The sequence below is a fragment of the Phacochoerus africanus genome, chromosome 5 (genome assembly GCF_016906955.1).
Source record: "Phacochoerus africanus isolate WHEZ1 chromosome 5, ROS_Pafr_v1, whole genome shotgun sequence".
In the NCBI taxonomy this organism is placed as follows: Eukaryota; Metazoa; Chordata; class Mammalia; order Artiodactyla; family Suidae; genus Phacochoerus; species Phacochoerus africanus.
The window spans coordinates 118265742-118281720 of NC_062548.1; the positions used below are offsets into that span (position 1 = coordinate 118265742).

Here is a 15979-nt window from a genome sequence, read left to right on the forward strand (position 1 = left end):
GCTAACTGTTGCCCATCAGCTGAAGGGATGGCTATGGAAGGGGGAGAAAGAGGTCGGGGGAGAGGCAGAGGCGGCTACCCACAGCTCCGCGGCCCCCTCGGCAGCGTCTCTCCCCTTCGTCACTGCGGAGGGTAAATCTGGAACTTCGGGAGTCTAGGTTCCGCGGGCGGCAGGAGCAGGCAGAGGCCAGGACCATCCAGGGGCGGCGAGCCCAGGCTCCTAGAACTGGCTCCCTGGCCAGCCCACTGCACCGCGGGCACCGCCTCCCACGTCCTTGGAACCCGCACAAGGCAGGCAGCGAGCGTCTCCCGCAATCCCCGACCGGCTTCCCGCATAAAACTCCCCAGCACAACTCGCTTTTGTTAATTCTGCAAATGCTGTCACACGACCACCTCCACCAACACCCCCTATCTGCTCGGCTCCAAGGGAGACTCCAAGGGAGAACCCAGCCACTTCGGATCCACCGAGCCCCTTCCGCCACCCCGACGGACCACCGCCCACCCTCCCCACAGCTCGCAAACGAGCGGCCCAAAGAACCTCGAGGACCCCAGGGTCCCCGGCCCTGGGCATCTTTGTCTTCCCAATACAGGCGCGCGCTCACAGAGCAACAGAAAGAGCCCAGCGGGGCATCGAGTCCGCGCCCCCTGCCCTCGCCGGGGCCCTGCCGGGGGACAATAGTCCACGTCCTGCAAGTTTGCGAGCCCAGGGGCTGAGCCCTCCTTACCGTACATCTTGGAGGAGCGAGCGCCTGCCGGGAGGCCGCGTCGCCTGCAGCCAGCCCCCGGCGGCGCCGGCCTTTCATTCACAGCCTGGGCGGCGGATGGCGGCGGCCGGCGGAGGCCGGGGCGGGGCAGGAGCGGGAGCGGGAGCAGGAGCGGGGGCTGCACGCGGGAGGGCAGGGGCCAGCAGCCGCGCGCCCATTCAGCAGCCGGGGCTGAGCGCGGCCGGCCTCCGCTCCGGTTTCTGGGCTGGGCTGCGCGGGGAGGGGCGGGGTCTATGCTAATTAAGTCCCTCCCCCGGGGCTCTGCCACCGCCAGTCGCCCCGCCCATGCTCCGCCTCGCCCCCGGGCCATTCTCAGCCTCAGAGAAGCCCAAATCCCTAGAAGCACCTTTCCTAAGCTGTCGCCCCCAGGTGCTGGGTGGCACGTTTTCCCGCGGCAGTGTCCCCCAGGGGAAAGAACCCACCCAGCTCCCGTCGGAATCCTCGGCCAGATGGCTGAGCCCTCCCACAACCTGCGGGCCCCGAGGGTCGGCGGGGGTGCTGGAAGATGCAGATGGACAATCTCCCCCAGTTTTATCCAGAATGCGTTGGCTGAGCCGGGGGGCGGGGCAGGAAGAGGAATTGAGGGAACAGACCTACCCTCTCCCTTGGCCCCCTTAATAAATCTCATTCTCTAATTAAGTACTCAGCCCGTGGCCCTCCCAGCCACTCTCTGGCCAGGTACTTGCTACCAAAGCGTCCTTCCTGGGCCAAGGTACGCAGAAGACATACCCGTCCCACCCCTCAAGTGCTGCCGGAAGTCGGCTTGCTTTTCTTCTAGATTCACAAGTGTAATTCACAAGCTTTGCCGCCAGGATCCTCCCCACCTCTGCCCCAGGGCCGACTTCACCCTCTGTGACCTTGTGAGAACCACACAAAGGGGCAGAAGGCTCACGCCCACACCCTGAACATCTTCTAGCCCAGATCAGGACTTCCCTAAGGCTTCTCACATTCACCTGTCCTTTCCAAACCTTTTCCTTAATTTCTCCTTTGACCCATGACTAAGAGGTTTTGTCCTCAAAATATTCTACTAATAGAAAAGTTAAGGAGGTGAAAATCTTAGTCATGTCTTCATGAAGAGGAAGGTGCCACTACGAGAGGTTAATGTATGTTCTTTTTCCCAGATACACTGAGCTGTGTGTCCATAAGCCAATCATTTCCCCCTCTGAACCTCAGCTTCCTGCAGGACTATTGGGGAATTTAAATGAAACCTACATGAAAGTACACAGGGGGCACTCACATGTTTATTATCTTTCCTTCCTCACCCAGGGCAGGGAGAGAGCCAGAGATTCCAGGTCACTAGACTCTTGGAACAGTGCTCTCTCTGTTGTAGCCCAAACCTGTGTTTCCCCTTTCTCTCTAGCCTCACCACCCCTTCCCTCTCCCTTGATGTTTCCAAGTTTTGCTCCTGTTTCTTTGCCTCATTTCATCCTTTAGTAGCACATGCAAGTCCCGGAGGCTCCATAGGAAATTCTGGGAAGGTTCCTGGAGCTCACATTAGACCTCTGGACAGCCCACAGAGAGGCTCTGCCTTCTTTTCTGCAGTTGAGGACCAGGTTGGGTGATTTTGAGGTTTCCTGGGAGTCACTTTTGCCCTTGAGCCAGAGCAAAAGGGAGAATTTGGAGTCTAGCTTGGTCTGGACACCCAGAGATACACGCCCCACAGTCTGTGCAACACAAAACATACTGATTAAACACTGGTGTCTGCAGCGCAGTGGGAAATACAGTGTGAGTCTTCACAGAGTGAAGTCGCTCGCAGGGAGTAGAAGACAAATATTGATAAAAAAACATTACATGACAAGGAAGAATACGGTAAATTGGGCATAAGAAACACAGACCTCTAGACATTCGGAAGGCTGAGAGTGTAATTCATTCTTTTTATCAAATATTTTCTGATCATTGCATATTATGTGCAAGACACTGTGGAAGGCGCTCCGGAGAGGGGAGACGTGCAAAATTATAATAAAATGTAATGGTTATTCTGGTGGCGGCCCATAGAAGAAGAGCAGGAAAAAACATTCGAGATGGGCTTTGAAAAATGGGCAGGGTTTCTAGATGTGGCGATAATGTAAACAATTCTGGCCGGAGACACCCCAGTTTGCAAATGTCAGGATGGTGGAGGGTAGACTGTATGTGGGGTGCAGCCTGGAGTCTGGTCAGGCTGGAGCAGAGTCGAGGATGGGAGCGGAAGGGGAAGGGCGCCTGGAAAGGTAGCAGATCTGGGGCCATGTTGGGAGGGCCTTGAGTGCCGGATCCAAAGGCTTTCCTGTGAAATCTAGGGCTGCCAGCTTTAGCAAATAAAAATACAGGATGACCAATTAAATCTGAATTTTGAATAAACAAGGAATAATTTTTAGTGTATGTCCATGCAATATTAGGGGAATATTATACTAAAAAAAAAGTTTTATCTAAATCTGAAATTCAGATTCAACCTATGTTTTCTCTGGCAACTTGAGTTGGCTCCATCTTTTGGGAGGTTGCTCCTAGATCCTCATGACTGAACCAGCCTGGAGTGGGCCTCCCCTCCCACTAACCTGCATTCCCAGTTATATATATATACACACACACATATATATCCCTCTGGACCCCTAAAGGCATAGAGATGGGGTCACTCTGGCCAGTCTGCACGCAGACTTAGACCCTTCTGGGTCTATACGTTCAGTGGGGAAAGACTGAGATCCATACCCAGCTTCTCTGAGGTGTAGCCAAGATAGTGAGATAAAATGGGTTCAAGAAATGGTGCTGCAGAAGTCTAGGGTCCTGTTACATACAAGGAAGCTGAGACGTGGGGGGAACACAGTCTTCCAGCTCACAGCCACCCAGGAGCTCCCAATGTGGCTCAGTGGTAAAGAACCCAACTAGTATCCATGAGGATGAAGGTTGTCTCGCTCAGTGGGTTAAGGATCCGGCATTGCCATGAGCTGTGGTGCAGGTCGCAGACACAGTTCGGATCTGGCGTTGCTGTGGCTGGGGCGTAGGCCAGCAACCACAGCTCTGATTCGACCCCTAGCCTGGGAGCTTCCATATGCTGTGGGTGTGGCCCTAAAAAGATAAAAAATAAAAAATAAAACAAAGACCCCAATATCCAGAATAGTCTGCCCATGAGAAGACACCAAGTAGGTAACAGACACGGAGGAGGATGGAAAGAAGAGAAAGTCAGAATTGGAATTCCTACCCCAGCAGGTTCTTACCTTATCTGAAGAAATGCAAAACATGAGATGGGTATGACAGAAGGAAAGTGGAGAAGAAATAGCCTTTACTGAACGCCCCCCTGAGCCGTGGGTCCTGTGCCAAGCACTTTACACAGGGTACATGATGTAACGCTCTCAGCAGCCCTGCAAAGTCCATACTATTATTCCCATTTTATAGCTGGGAAATGGAGGCCCCGAAAGGTAAGATAACTCTCTAATAAATGGCATGGAATTCACTTCTCAGGCTCCAGGCTGCGCTTCACATACTCCCTACCCTCCGCCAACCTGACCTTTGCAAATCGTAGCCCCTCTGACTGGAATTGTTTACACCACCTCCTCAGCTAGAAATCCTGCCAATTCTTCAACGTCCATCTGGGATGTTTTTTTCTTCTTGAAGCTCTATTCTGTTCTTCTAGGGGTCTCTATCATAGTAATTGGAATTCTAGAAAATGAGTGGGAATGCAAACCCAGGAAACACTTACCCGAGATTTCTTTTACTTTTTTTTTTAAATGTCTCTACTCACAGCATATGGAAGTTCGCAGTCAGGGACTGAATCCGAGCCCCAGCTGAGGCAATACCTGATCCTGCACCAGCCCAGGGATCAAACCTATGCCTCCATGGTGACCTGTGCTGCTGCAGATTCTTAACCCACTGAGCCACAGTGGGAACTCCATGACTCATTTTCTTTCCACGACAGCATGATGCCTTACAGTCCACACTGACAGACACATAACAACTGCACTTTATTATTTTAAAAATTTTTTTGTCTTTTTGCCTTTCCCAGGGCTGCTCCTGTGGCATACGGATGTTCCCAGGCTAGGGGTCTAATCAGAGCTGTAGCTGCCGGCCTACACCACAGCTCACGGCAACGCAGGATCCTTAACCCGCTGAGTGAGGCCAGGGATCGAACCCGCAACCTCAGAGATCCTAGTCGGATTCGTTAACCACCGAGCCACGATGGGAACTCCAACAACTACACTTTAAATGGAATTGTTCTTCCTAGCAATACCTAAGAGTTTCGACCCCACCGTTTCTCCCTGGCTTTACCTCGATTCCTCCTCTTCCTCACCTGTATTCCACTCCCCCTCACCTGAGTTTGGAGGGTGGAGATTGGAGAGGGTCTCAGGCTATCCAGACCAAAGCAGATGCTCTAACTTCCACCCATGCCTAGGCCCTCAGTGGTGGACCCCTGTGGCATCAGCTGCCTTCAGAGTCTGTGGGGCTGGGGGAGTCAGGCTGGAGGAACTATGCCTTGGAAAAGATTATTATTCTCTGGCCAAGCTTGCCTGGTTGACACAGTCACTCTGAACAATGCCCTTTGTTGCAGCAACTCGAATGATTCCCTGTGCCCTGAGCAAGCACCCAATTCCCCGAGTTTCCTTTTGAACCAGAGGCTGCATTTCCCTGTACTCAGAGAAAGGCAGGCTTAGAAGCAGGAGGCCATCCACAGCCATCACATAAAACTCTGGCTCGCATCTCTGGCTCCACACTGCCAGGCCTGTCGTTTACTCTGGGGGTCCGACTTCCTGACACACCAGCTCACACAGCCCCACCTGCCTGACCGTGATTAGAGACACAAGCCTCTAATCTCCCCATCAGCTGCGCAAACGCAAACGGCAGCAGCTCCGGCTTCAGGCCCCAGCCTCCAGCAGCCCACAGCTTGCAAGGGCCTTTCTTCGGAGGGCGGGAAGAGGAAGGAAATGACCGCCCCGGGGAATTCAGCTTCAGGGGGAAAAATCAGGAGATTTAGGGAAGGGCCGAGGGCAAACCGGAGGGGAGGAGACCCCTGAGATTATCACAGCTCCAAAGCCTGAAGCAGAACTCAAGATTCCTGACTCCAGGCCTGGTGACTTGAACCTCTGGCACCTCTCCCTGAAAGCCAGTACCTTGACCTACTTCTCAGAAGCCTCAGGGAAAGAACAGCCTATAAAAACAATAGCCAAGTATGGGAGCCGGTGGGTATCTAAGGGCTGAAGACTGCAACTCCCCCACACCGGAAACAGCCCAGGGTCCGGGTCAGTAGGACGTGCTCTGGGCCAGGTTCCTGAGAGCTGCCTGGGGCTGCAGGAGGGACTCAGGGGGCACGGAGATGCCTGCCCCCCGTGAGAGCAAGGCCAGAGTGTCTGGGGTGGAGAAAGCTGCCACAGATAGATTTCACCTCCTCTAAATCAGATTTCATCAAAGAGTGAGTGAGGTCTGAGATACTGCTTATTAACAAGTTGAAGTTTAAAAGTACTAAGCCAGGATTTCCTGTTGTGGCTCAGCAGGTTATGAACCCGACTGGTATCCATGGGAATGCAGGTTCTATCCCTGGCCTCGCTTAGTGGGTTAAGGATCCGGCATTGCTGTGAGCTGCGGTGCAGTTTGCAGATACAGCTTGAATCTGGTGTGGCTGTGGCTATGGCTGTGGCCGGCAGCTGTAGCTCCGATTTGACCTCTAGCCTGGGAAGCTCCATATACCACAGGTGCAGCCATAAAAGAAGAGAAAAGAAGTTCTAAGCCAGGTCTCCCAGCCACATCCTCCTCACTGCCACCAGTTTATCCTGTGTTCCCTCTCCAGAGCAAGGTCAGGCTCCCTTCATTCGCTACTGCTTCCTATGGTCAAATCCACGTCCACTAGCTTCTGGTAAAAACTCGGGCATTATCATGCCCTTGGCCTTGACTCTTGCATCCTTTCACTCCATCCTTGATCCCAGATGTCAGGAGGCAGCTCTTCCCCACCCATTACCTCCCATCTCCGAGTGGGATACCTGCCCCCATGGGGAGACCCATGCCCACCCAACACTCTGAAGGACTTGAAAGCCCGTGGTGTCCTTTCCATTTCTGTTTTGGTTTGTTTTTGTTTTTTTTTTTGTCTTTTTGCCTTTTCTTGAGCGGCTCCCATGGCATATGGAGGTTCCCAGGCTAGGGGTCCAATGGGAGCTGTAGCCACCGGCCTACGCCAGAACCACAGCAATGCGGGATCTGAGCCATGTCTGCGACCTACACCATAGCTCACAGCAATGCCGGATCCTTAACCCACTGAGCAAGGCCAGGGATCAAACCTGCAACCTCATGGTTCCTAGTCGGATTCGTTAACCACTGCGCCGCGACGGGAACTCCGAGTGTCCTTTCCATTTCTTGATAAGCTTGTCTTAGAAGACACAGGAAGTGGGTAGCTGGTCAGATAGGTGATCTCAGAAGGTCAGATCTGGCTTTCCAGGCCATGCTAAGGAGACCTGCATCAAACCACAGCCAGAAGGAAGTGCTTGCCCGAAGGCTGACCAATCTGGTTAAAGAATGGTTTTAAATGAAATTGGATGAGAGGAAGAAAAGCATGTCCAGAAAGTTGCAACCCTGGCTACTGCGGAAGAAAACAGAAGGACCTGTGAGAAGCTGAACTCTGAGTGCTGAAAGTGGTGCTAGCGGAGGAAGAGCCCGAGGACTTACCGAAGCCAGATGCCAGCTCTCTGAGGAAGGGACCGTGGCCTACCTGAGCCCAGTCCCTGGCTCCTTGGATTTGTCTATTCATTGTCTCAGATCGGCTTTGGACACGGAAACTACCACCTCTTCTTCTCCCCCACGTGAGACTCACCTGCTTTGCTTTTGGCAGCCCTCCTGTTAGGAGCCCCTGGCCCATTGCCCCTCCCGGGTCTCCGCTCCGCCACAGGACTCCTCTTTGATAATCAGCCCCAATGATCAGCTTCTGAATCTCTAGCCCAGTTCTCCCTTTTCCGGCTCAGGGAATGACAGCTCACTTCAGTTTCTTGACAGGATGCTCACTTTCTCAAGTGAAAATAGTGGAAATGCTCAGCACAGTTCTGAGGCCCAATATATAATCTATCCTGCAGAATGTTCCCTCTAGGCTTGAGAACACTGCATGCTGGGTAGCCAAGCATCTACCTGCAGTCTCCTTCCCAAATTCCCCCCATAAAAATACTCCTACCTAATATAATGTGACAATTCCTTCTTTTGTCCTTTTTTTTTTAATAGGGCCACACCCACGGCATATGGGGGTTCCCAGGCTTGGGGTCTAATCAGAGCTGCAGCTGCCAGCCTATGCCAGAGCCACAGCAATGCCTGATCCGAGCTGCGTCTGCAACCTACACCTCAGCTCACGACAACACCCTGAGCAAGGGCAGGGATGGTACCCGAAACCTCATGGTTCTTAGTCAGATTCGTTTCTGCTGTGCCATGACAGGAACTCCAATTTCTTCTGCAATTAAAAATATATTCATACTCCTTCCCAAGAGGAGAACGCCATAGCCGGTTATAGTTACTGAATTCAGCTCCAAGTCTGGAATCTCAGAAGGATAGCCGTCGTTCCTCTGTTTCATCACGACTCCTCTCTCAGTACTTGCATTCTACAAACTAAATGATAAATTTAACTAATACCAACATACCCTGTATAAGACAATAGATAAGAGAGGGAGAAGAAATTAGAACTTACTTGAAGTAGACACATAATAGTAGCAGACCAAGGAAGGAAGCACAGGTAAAATGGACTTGCTAGGAGAACTGTCCCCGTCGTTGGGTTAATGCAGAGCCCATCCCTGCCACCATGGGATGTTTGATCCCACTGAGCAAGAGTTAGGGTAACTCAGGAGGAACCTGATTGGTCACCTCAGAGTGAGTAGTCTGTTCACAGATGAATCGGATCCACTCCTTCAAATTATTGCACATTCTTCCCCAGATGACTTGCCTCAAAGTGGCGATGTTATTTCTAACCAAAAGGTCACTCCAGGAGTTCCCATCGTGGCTCAGAGGAACTGAATCTGACTAGTATCCATGAGGATGCAGGTTCGATCCCTGGCCTCCCTCAGTGGATTAAGCACCCAGTGTTGACGTGTATGTAGGTCTCAGACGAAGCTCAGATCTGGCGTTGCTGTGGCTGTGGTGTAGGCCGGTGGCTACAGCTCTTATTTGACCCCTGGCCTGGGGGGAACCTCCATATGTGGAGGGCGCAACCCTAAAAAGACACACACAAAAAAAGTCACTCCAAATACCTCTTCCCCTCAATTCTCCTAGAGCCTTGTTCTAAGTTCCTGACCAGACAGTCAAAACACCAGACACTGCCCATGACTCACTGTAAACTTTTTTTTTTTGGCGGGGGGGGGGGGTCTTTTTGTCTTTTTAGGGCCATATCCATGGCATATGGAGGTTCCCAGGCTAGGGGTGTAATCGGAGCTGTAGCTGCTGGCCTACACCACAGCTCACGGCAACACCGGATCCTCAACCCACTAAGCGGAACCCGCAACCTCATGGTTCCTAGTAGGATTCATTTCTGCTGCACCAGGACGGGAACTCCTCCCTGTAAACTCTTATTTCAGGTTATCCCTTCTTTTGGACAGTGAGTATGCTGTGCGAAGTTCTGCCTACTGGGAGCAGGTTCCATCTCAGCTGTCCTTTGGGACTAACCCGAGTGGGGTTGCTACTGGATGTACCTGTCGGGGCCTCCACATGAGATCATAGAGCTGAAGAAGGGGTAGCAGTGCAGCAGAAACTGTCAGACTAGAAGTAGAAGAACAAGCAAACTTCTCAGATAATTCATTGTGCCTTCAGGACCCGCTTGGACATTCTCTCATGACCACTTTTTTTTTTTTTTTTGTCTATTTGTCTTTTCTAGGGCCACACCCTCGGCATATGGAGGTTCCCAGGCCAGGGGTCGAGTCAGAGCTATAGCTCCAGCCTACGCCACAGCCACAGCAACGCCAGATCTGAGCCACGTCTGCAACCTACACCACAGCTCACGGCAACGCCCAACCCTTAACCCACTGAGTAAGGCCAGGGATCGAACCCGCAACCTCATGGTTCTTAGATCCATTTTCACTGCGCCACGACGGGAACTCCATCATGCCCGCTGCTTTCGAGTGTGCTACTAACCTCACCCGCCTTTATGTCATCGTGGTTTAGATGATACCAAGTTCATACGGACGGCTCGAGACAGCACCGACACCAGGTGCTCCAAGGTTGACATTCACTGCTTTTTCAGGAGCAGGCCAAGAAGTCTCTCTCACAAAGACAACAGCTGCTTGCTGCAGAGGTCAGAGACTGATGCCAAACCATGTGTCTCCACAGTGATTCTCTTAATCAGGCTTGTCACAAGCTCCATTTTGCAATTCAATCCGCCATTGATAATTCAAGCACCGCAGGCATCCATTGGGTCATGAAGGCCACATCCTCTGGAGCCCAAAACATTTTTCTTTCTTTGGGCCTCACTAGAAACTTGCAAGTCTTTTAAGTCACTTGGTAAACAGTTTGGAGAAGCACACCTAAATGTCCAACAGGTTACCTGGGCAGTCTAAGAAGGCCCAGTAAGCATTAGGCCTCTTTCTTTTTTGCCTTTTTTTTTTTTTTTTTTTTTCCCCCAGGGCCACACCTTCAGCTTATGGAAATTCCCAGGCTGGGGGTCAAATCAGAGCTATATCTACTGGCCTATGCCACAGCCACAGCATCCCGGGATCTGAGATGTGTCTGGGACCTACACCACAGCTCATGGCAACACCCGATCCCTGACCCGCTGATTGAGGCCAGGGATTGAACCCACATCCTCATGGACACTAGACAGATTTGTTTCCCCTGTGCCACGATGGGAATTCCCTTGGCCTCTTTCTTAATGATGAGAATACAAGGAGCTACAATATCTTCTTCTTCTCCTTCTCCTTCTCCTTCTCCTCCTTCTCCTTCTTCTTCTTGTCTCTTTAGGACCACACCCACGGCACATGGAGGTTCCCAGGCTAGGGGTCAAATCAGAGCTGTAGCCACCAGCCTTTGCCACAGCCATAGCAACGCCAGATCTGAGCCATGTCTGCGACCTACACCACAGCTCAAGGAAACACTGGGTCCTTAACCCACAAAGAGGGGCCAGGGTTCGAACCTGGGTCCTCATGGATACCAGTCAGATTTGTTTCTGCTGAGCCACGACCGGAACTCCATGTTCTTCATTTTGTATGATCTCTCCTGACATGACTTAGACCACTGAAGCTCTAGAGATCACTGAGGCGACAGACCCCTGCACTTTCTTAGAATTTCCTTCCCTCCCTCTTTCTTGAATGCTTTTGTTTGTTTGGCTGCACCCACGGCATGTGGAGGCTCCTGAGCCAGGGATTGACCCTGCACCACAGCAGGGACCTGGGCTACAGCAGTGACAACACTGGATCCTTACCCCACTGAGCAAGGCCAGGGATTGAACCCACATCCTCGTGGATACTAGTCGGTGCTCCTGTTGTTTTTAACCAAGGTTCTTAGGGTATCTGATTCTTCCAGGTCTCCAGATCTGATCACCATGATGTCATCAATATTTTTTCTAGCATGAAGTCCAATGGAACAGAAAGGCAATAAGTCTTTTGTGCGTTTAAACTGTGGGACAGAAACAGAGAGATGACATAATGCTGAGGAAAATGGTATATTTCTCTACTAGGTGAAAGCAACCTTTTTCTGTCTTGTTTTCTAATTACTGGGATAAAAACCATTAGAACATTAGAGATCAACTACTGTCTTCTGGGTGCCAGAGTCTATATTGATTTGATCCAATAGGACACCCTACCTGGGACAGCATATACAATTTGAGGCATTATCTAGTTAAGCCTATAATAAACCCAAAGTGCTAAGGACTCATATTATTATAAGGATCCAGCCAGATTCTTCACTCGCTCAACTAAATTAGTCAAAGGAAATATGATAGAACTGTGCACCTTGCATCTACCAAGGCTATTATGGTGGCGGCTATTTTAGAGATTTCCTTGGGGATGTAGGGTTGCCTTTGACTGTTTTTTGGTTTGTCTGGTAGGAGGGATTGCAGGTATTTCTACATGGCCTTGTTTGCATATAAGCCTTATTCCACAGGTGTCCTCCTAATCCATTTCTACACTTATGCCCATCTCTGAGACTATCGGGTCAAACTCTATATAAAAGAACTGAAGAATCCACTGAGAGATTCCTCAGGGATTCTAGGGCCCCACTGTGAAGAAGATTCCGGTCAAAATTCCCCTTACGAACTGGCTTCCATAAACCCCACTCCAACCAGGGGGCAATGGCTGTATTGTGTTCTCAAGAATTGGGGCTCGCTCCAAGTCAGTGTCCAATAATCCACAAATGACTCTTTTACTTCCCCTCGGTTAGCTTGGTGGATCCCAGAGTTCCCTTTGGGGAGGGGTTGGGAAAGTAAAAACCGTCTGTCCTTATGGTGGTACAGCAGTGCTCTTCCTTAGAAATACCCAGGCTTTCCCTTCATTCTCCTAGCGTCTAGGAGATGCAGAGGTGCAGCTGTCACTCTATGGTATGGACGTGAGGTCAGAGGTTTTTCAGCAGACCTAGAGTTTGGTTGTTAAATTTTTGAATTATTTCTCTTTTAAAAAGGATTTCTTGGAGTTCCCATCGTGGCGCAGTGGTTAACAAATCCGACTAGGAACCATGAGGTTGCGGGTTCGGTCCCTGCCCTTGCTCAGGGGGTTAAGGATCCGGCATTGCCGTGAGCTGTGGTGTAAGTTGCAGACATGGCTCGGATCCCACGTTGCTGTGGCTCTGGCGTAGGCCAGTGGCTACAGCTCCGATTGGACCCCTAGCCTGGGAACCTCCATGTGCCATGGGAGTGGCCCAAGAAATAGCAAAAAGACAAAAAAAAAAAAGGATTTCTTGTATCATGCTAAGTGAAGTCAGTCAGACCATGAGACACCAACAGCAAATGCTTTCACAGACATGTGGAATCTGAAAAAAAGGACAGAACGAACTTCTTTGCAGATCAGATACTGACGCACAGACTTTGAAAAACTTATGGTTTCCACAGGAGACCATTTGGGGGGGTGAGGGGGAAGCGCTGGGGGTGTGGGATGGAGATCCTATAAAACTGGATTGTGCTGATCATTGTACAACTATAAATGTAATAAATTCATTGAGTAATAATAAAAAAAGTATTTTAAATCAAATGGGCTGCCAGTAGCGAGTCATTTATTTTGATACCAAGGACGCATGACCAAAATCCTGTGAAGTTCTGAATATCATGAAGGACTCACTGTCCCGGATGGAACTCCTGCCCCTTCCCATTGGCAGGTAAATGCCCACATATGGCCTCTGCGGAGCCGGGATCTGACCACGGCGACTGAAATAAACAGGGGGGGCACGTTTCAGCTGTAGCCTAATCACAGGCACCCCTGGCCCACGTAGAAGAGCCTCTGGAGCGGTTGCCGAGATTTCCTTCCCAAGCATTTTCTGGGCCACCTTGGGACACAGAAAGAGGACGTGATAAATACGCTCCAATATTTCTGTCTTCTGAGGGCTTTGAATTTCTTCTTCCACGTTATACCACATTGTACCTCAGCCTCATTTAATGTTGTCTCCTGTGCTAGGTCTTAGGCAAACCACCACGAAGATATTTAGAAACACTCCTAATTACTCCAATCAATATTAAATTCAAATTTCTAGCAAATGCAACCCTTGTTGGCAAATTCAGCCCCAAAGTTTCCGTCACGGACCAGGGGTTAATGAACCCGACTAGGATCTATGAGGACGCAGGTTTGATCCCTGGCCTCGCTCAGTGGGTTAAGGATCTGGTGCTGCTGTGAGCTGTGGTGTAGGTCACAGACGAGGCTTGGATCCCACGTTGCTGTGGCTGTGGTGTAGGCCAGCAGCTGCAGCGCGGGTGCGGCCTTAAAAAGACAAAAAGAAAAAAAAAAAGTTCAGCCTGAATCTAAAATTTTGTTATTTCGTCCTCAGAAAAATCCATCCCCGTGTGTGTCTCCCCCATTTTCATATACATTAGCAGATCTTGGTGTGTGTACGTGTGTGTACCTTGTCCAGTATGTGCTGATTCATTAATCCCAGGTTATACTTTATAATTGGCCCCTAGGCATGCTAGTATCTAATTCTAGTCGAGTGTTTGGAGATAACGAGGAGTGAAGGGAGTGGAGCAGAAGGGTAATTGGCTTCCTTCTGCAAGGTTACTCCCTCAGGTGCATCTTCACGTAGAGCAATAATAGCCTCATCAGACATAGGAGCAGATTCTGTGTGAGCTAGTGATGGAGACTCAGGGAAGTTTAGGGGTACAGGGTCCCTCAAATTCTTCAGATATTCACATACCTTCCCGATTTTTTTTTTTTTGGTCTTTTTCTAGGGCTACACCCATGGCATATGGAGGTTCCCAGGCAAGGGGTCTAATCCGAGCTACAGCTGCTGGCCTCCGCCAGAGCCACAGCAGTGCCAGATCTGAGCCGCGTCTGCGACCTACACCACAGCTCACAGCAACGTCGGATCCTTAACCCACTGAGAAAGACCAGGGATCGAACCTGCGACCTCATGGTTCCTAGTTGGATTCGTTAACCACTGAGCCATGACAGGAGGGAACTCCACCTTTCCGCTTTATTTCTTAAGGTGCAACACTTTCCTGATTGATGCTCTGACTTTCATGGAAGAAACCTGGCCTGGCTGTGAATTCAGTGGACTTGGTCATTTGACAGTTCTTGGAGTCTGACTTTCAGTTCTCTCTGTCCTGTGGCTGTAAGAAATGAGTTTCTTTCTCATACGGTTTTAGAGAATGTTACAATTTGTATTATGATCTGAAAATTTAAGGACTTAAGCTTGTCATCTATTTTTGTTTAAGCAAACTAATACGGAGGAAGTGACACGACCCTGCAGTCTTTCCTTCCTTTTGACTTTCCTGTAGTTTGGCAGGTGCAAATGGTTGCTTCTAACAATCAGTGATCAGAGACTTTATCTATCTTTTAATTTTTTACCAGTGTATGTCATGGACACCTCACCCCTATATACTAACAGGATATTTCCTGCCCTCAGTCTTAAGTAACCAGCTAGCAAATCCCCTCGCCCGTCCATTTCCCCAAGGTTCTATTGCCTACAACCATCTCCCAGCACCAATTTTTCTATCCTAGTCAAGATTCTTGGTCCGAATTACATGAACTAACTCTAGCTAACTTAGGCAGAAAGAAATTCATTAGAATAGTATAGCCTCATGGAAGGCCAAAATTAAAACAAAGCTAGGGGAGTTCTCACTGTGGCTCAGCAGGTTACAAACCCGACCAGCATCCATGAGGATTCGGATTTGATCCCTGGCCTTGCTCAGTGGGTTAAGGAGCCAGCATTGCTCTGGCTGCGGCATAGGCCAGGAGCTGTAGCTCCAATTTGAGCCCTTGCTTGGGAACTTCCATGTGCCACAGGTATGGCCCTAAAAAGGATTAAACAATAAAAATAAAACCTAGCCAAGAACTAAGAGAGATTGAGCATCCATATATAATCGAGATCATGCCACCAGAATAAGGCCACCATCACTGGCACCACCACTGGTGGCTACTTGCTGCTGTCACTCTGGGTATCACGGACAAAGAATGCCCAGCCCCACATCTGTTCTCTAAACCCATCTATGATTGCAGCAAAAAACCTCTCACCTTCTCTATCTTCACATTCCTCCCTCGACATTTAAAAATCCTGTGCAGTAATTAGCATCTGACTCACTGAGCCTAGATCACATGCTAATACCTTTGGTAGAAAACAAGGAGAGCCCTCTCCTTTGGTTTTTACAGTGGGAGGTGGAGCTCTGTCTCCCACATTTTTTGGATTCTTTCAGATGCGAACGGTATTTGGATGCTAGGTGGTCCCACCCCACTCCCTCCCAGAAAAAGTCTGCTGTAATCCTTAAACTGAAAAGCTCTAGAACAAACATTGCCAAGAGAGAATTAAAGCCTAGGGTAGGGAGTTCCCATTGTGACTCAGTGAGTTAAGGACCAGAAGTAGTCTTCGTGAGAGATGTGGGTTCATTCCCTGGCCTTGTTAAGTGGGTTAAGGATCTGTGGTGTAGGTCGCAGATGGCTGAGCTCCCGCGTTGCTGTGGCCGTGGTGTAGGCCAGCAGCTACAGCTCCGATTAGACCCCTAGCCTGGAAACTTCCATGTGCCACACACAGATGAACCCCTAGGGGGGGAATAAAGTAACTTTTTTCATTTATTTAAAATTAATTATTAAAAACCTCCATGCCTGGACAAATTTCTCCCTAAGATGCTAGGAAGACTTGGAAAAGGGATTGCAAAATAACTATCAATAAACT

At 50.0% G+C, this 15979-nt stretch overlaps 1 protein-coding gene across 1 annotated transcript in view; it reads right to left on the reverse strand.

Moving 5' to 3' along the window:
• The window catches only part of EFR3B (EFR3 homolog B), an 83179-nt gene extending 82329 nt beyond the window's left edge, over positions 1-850 (reverse strand). The window contains exon 1 of the mRNA XM_047782512.1: positions 725-850. Coding sequence (XP_047638468.1) covers positions 725-731 — 7 coding nt within the window. The 5' untranslated portion in view covers positions 732-850. The remainder of the gene's footprint in view (positions 1-724) is intronic.
• Positions 851-15979: the final 15129 nt, after the last annotated feature.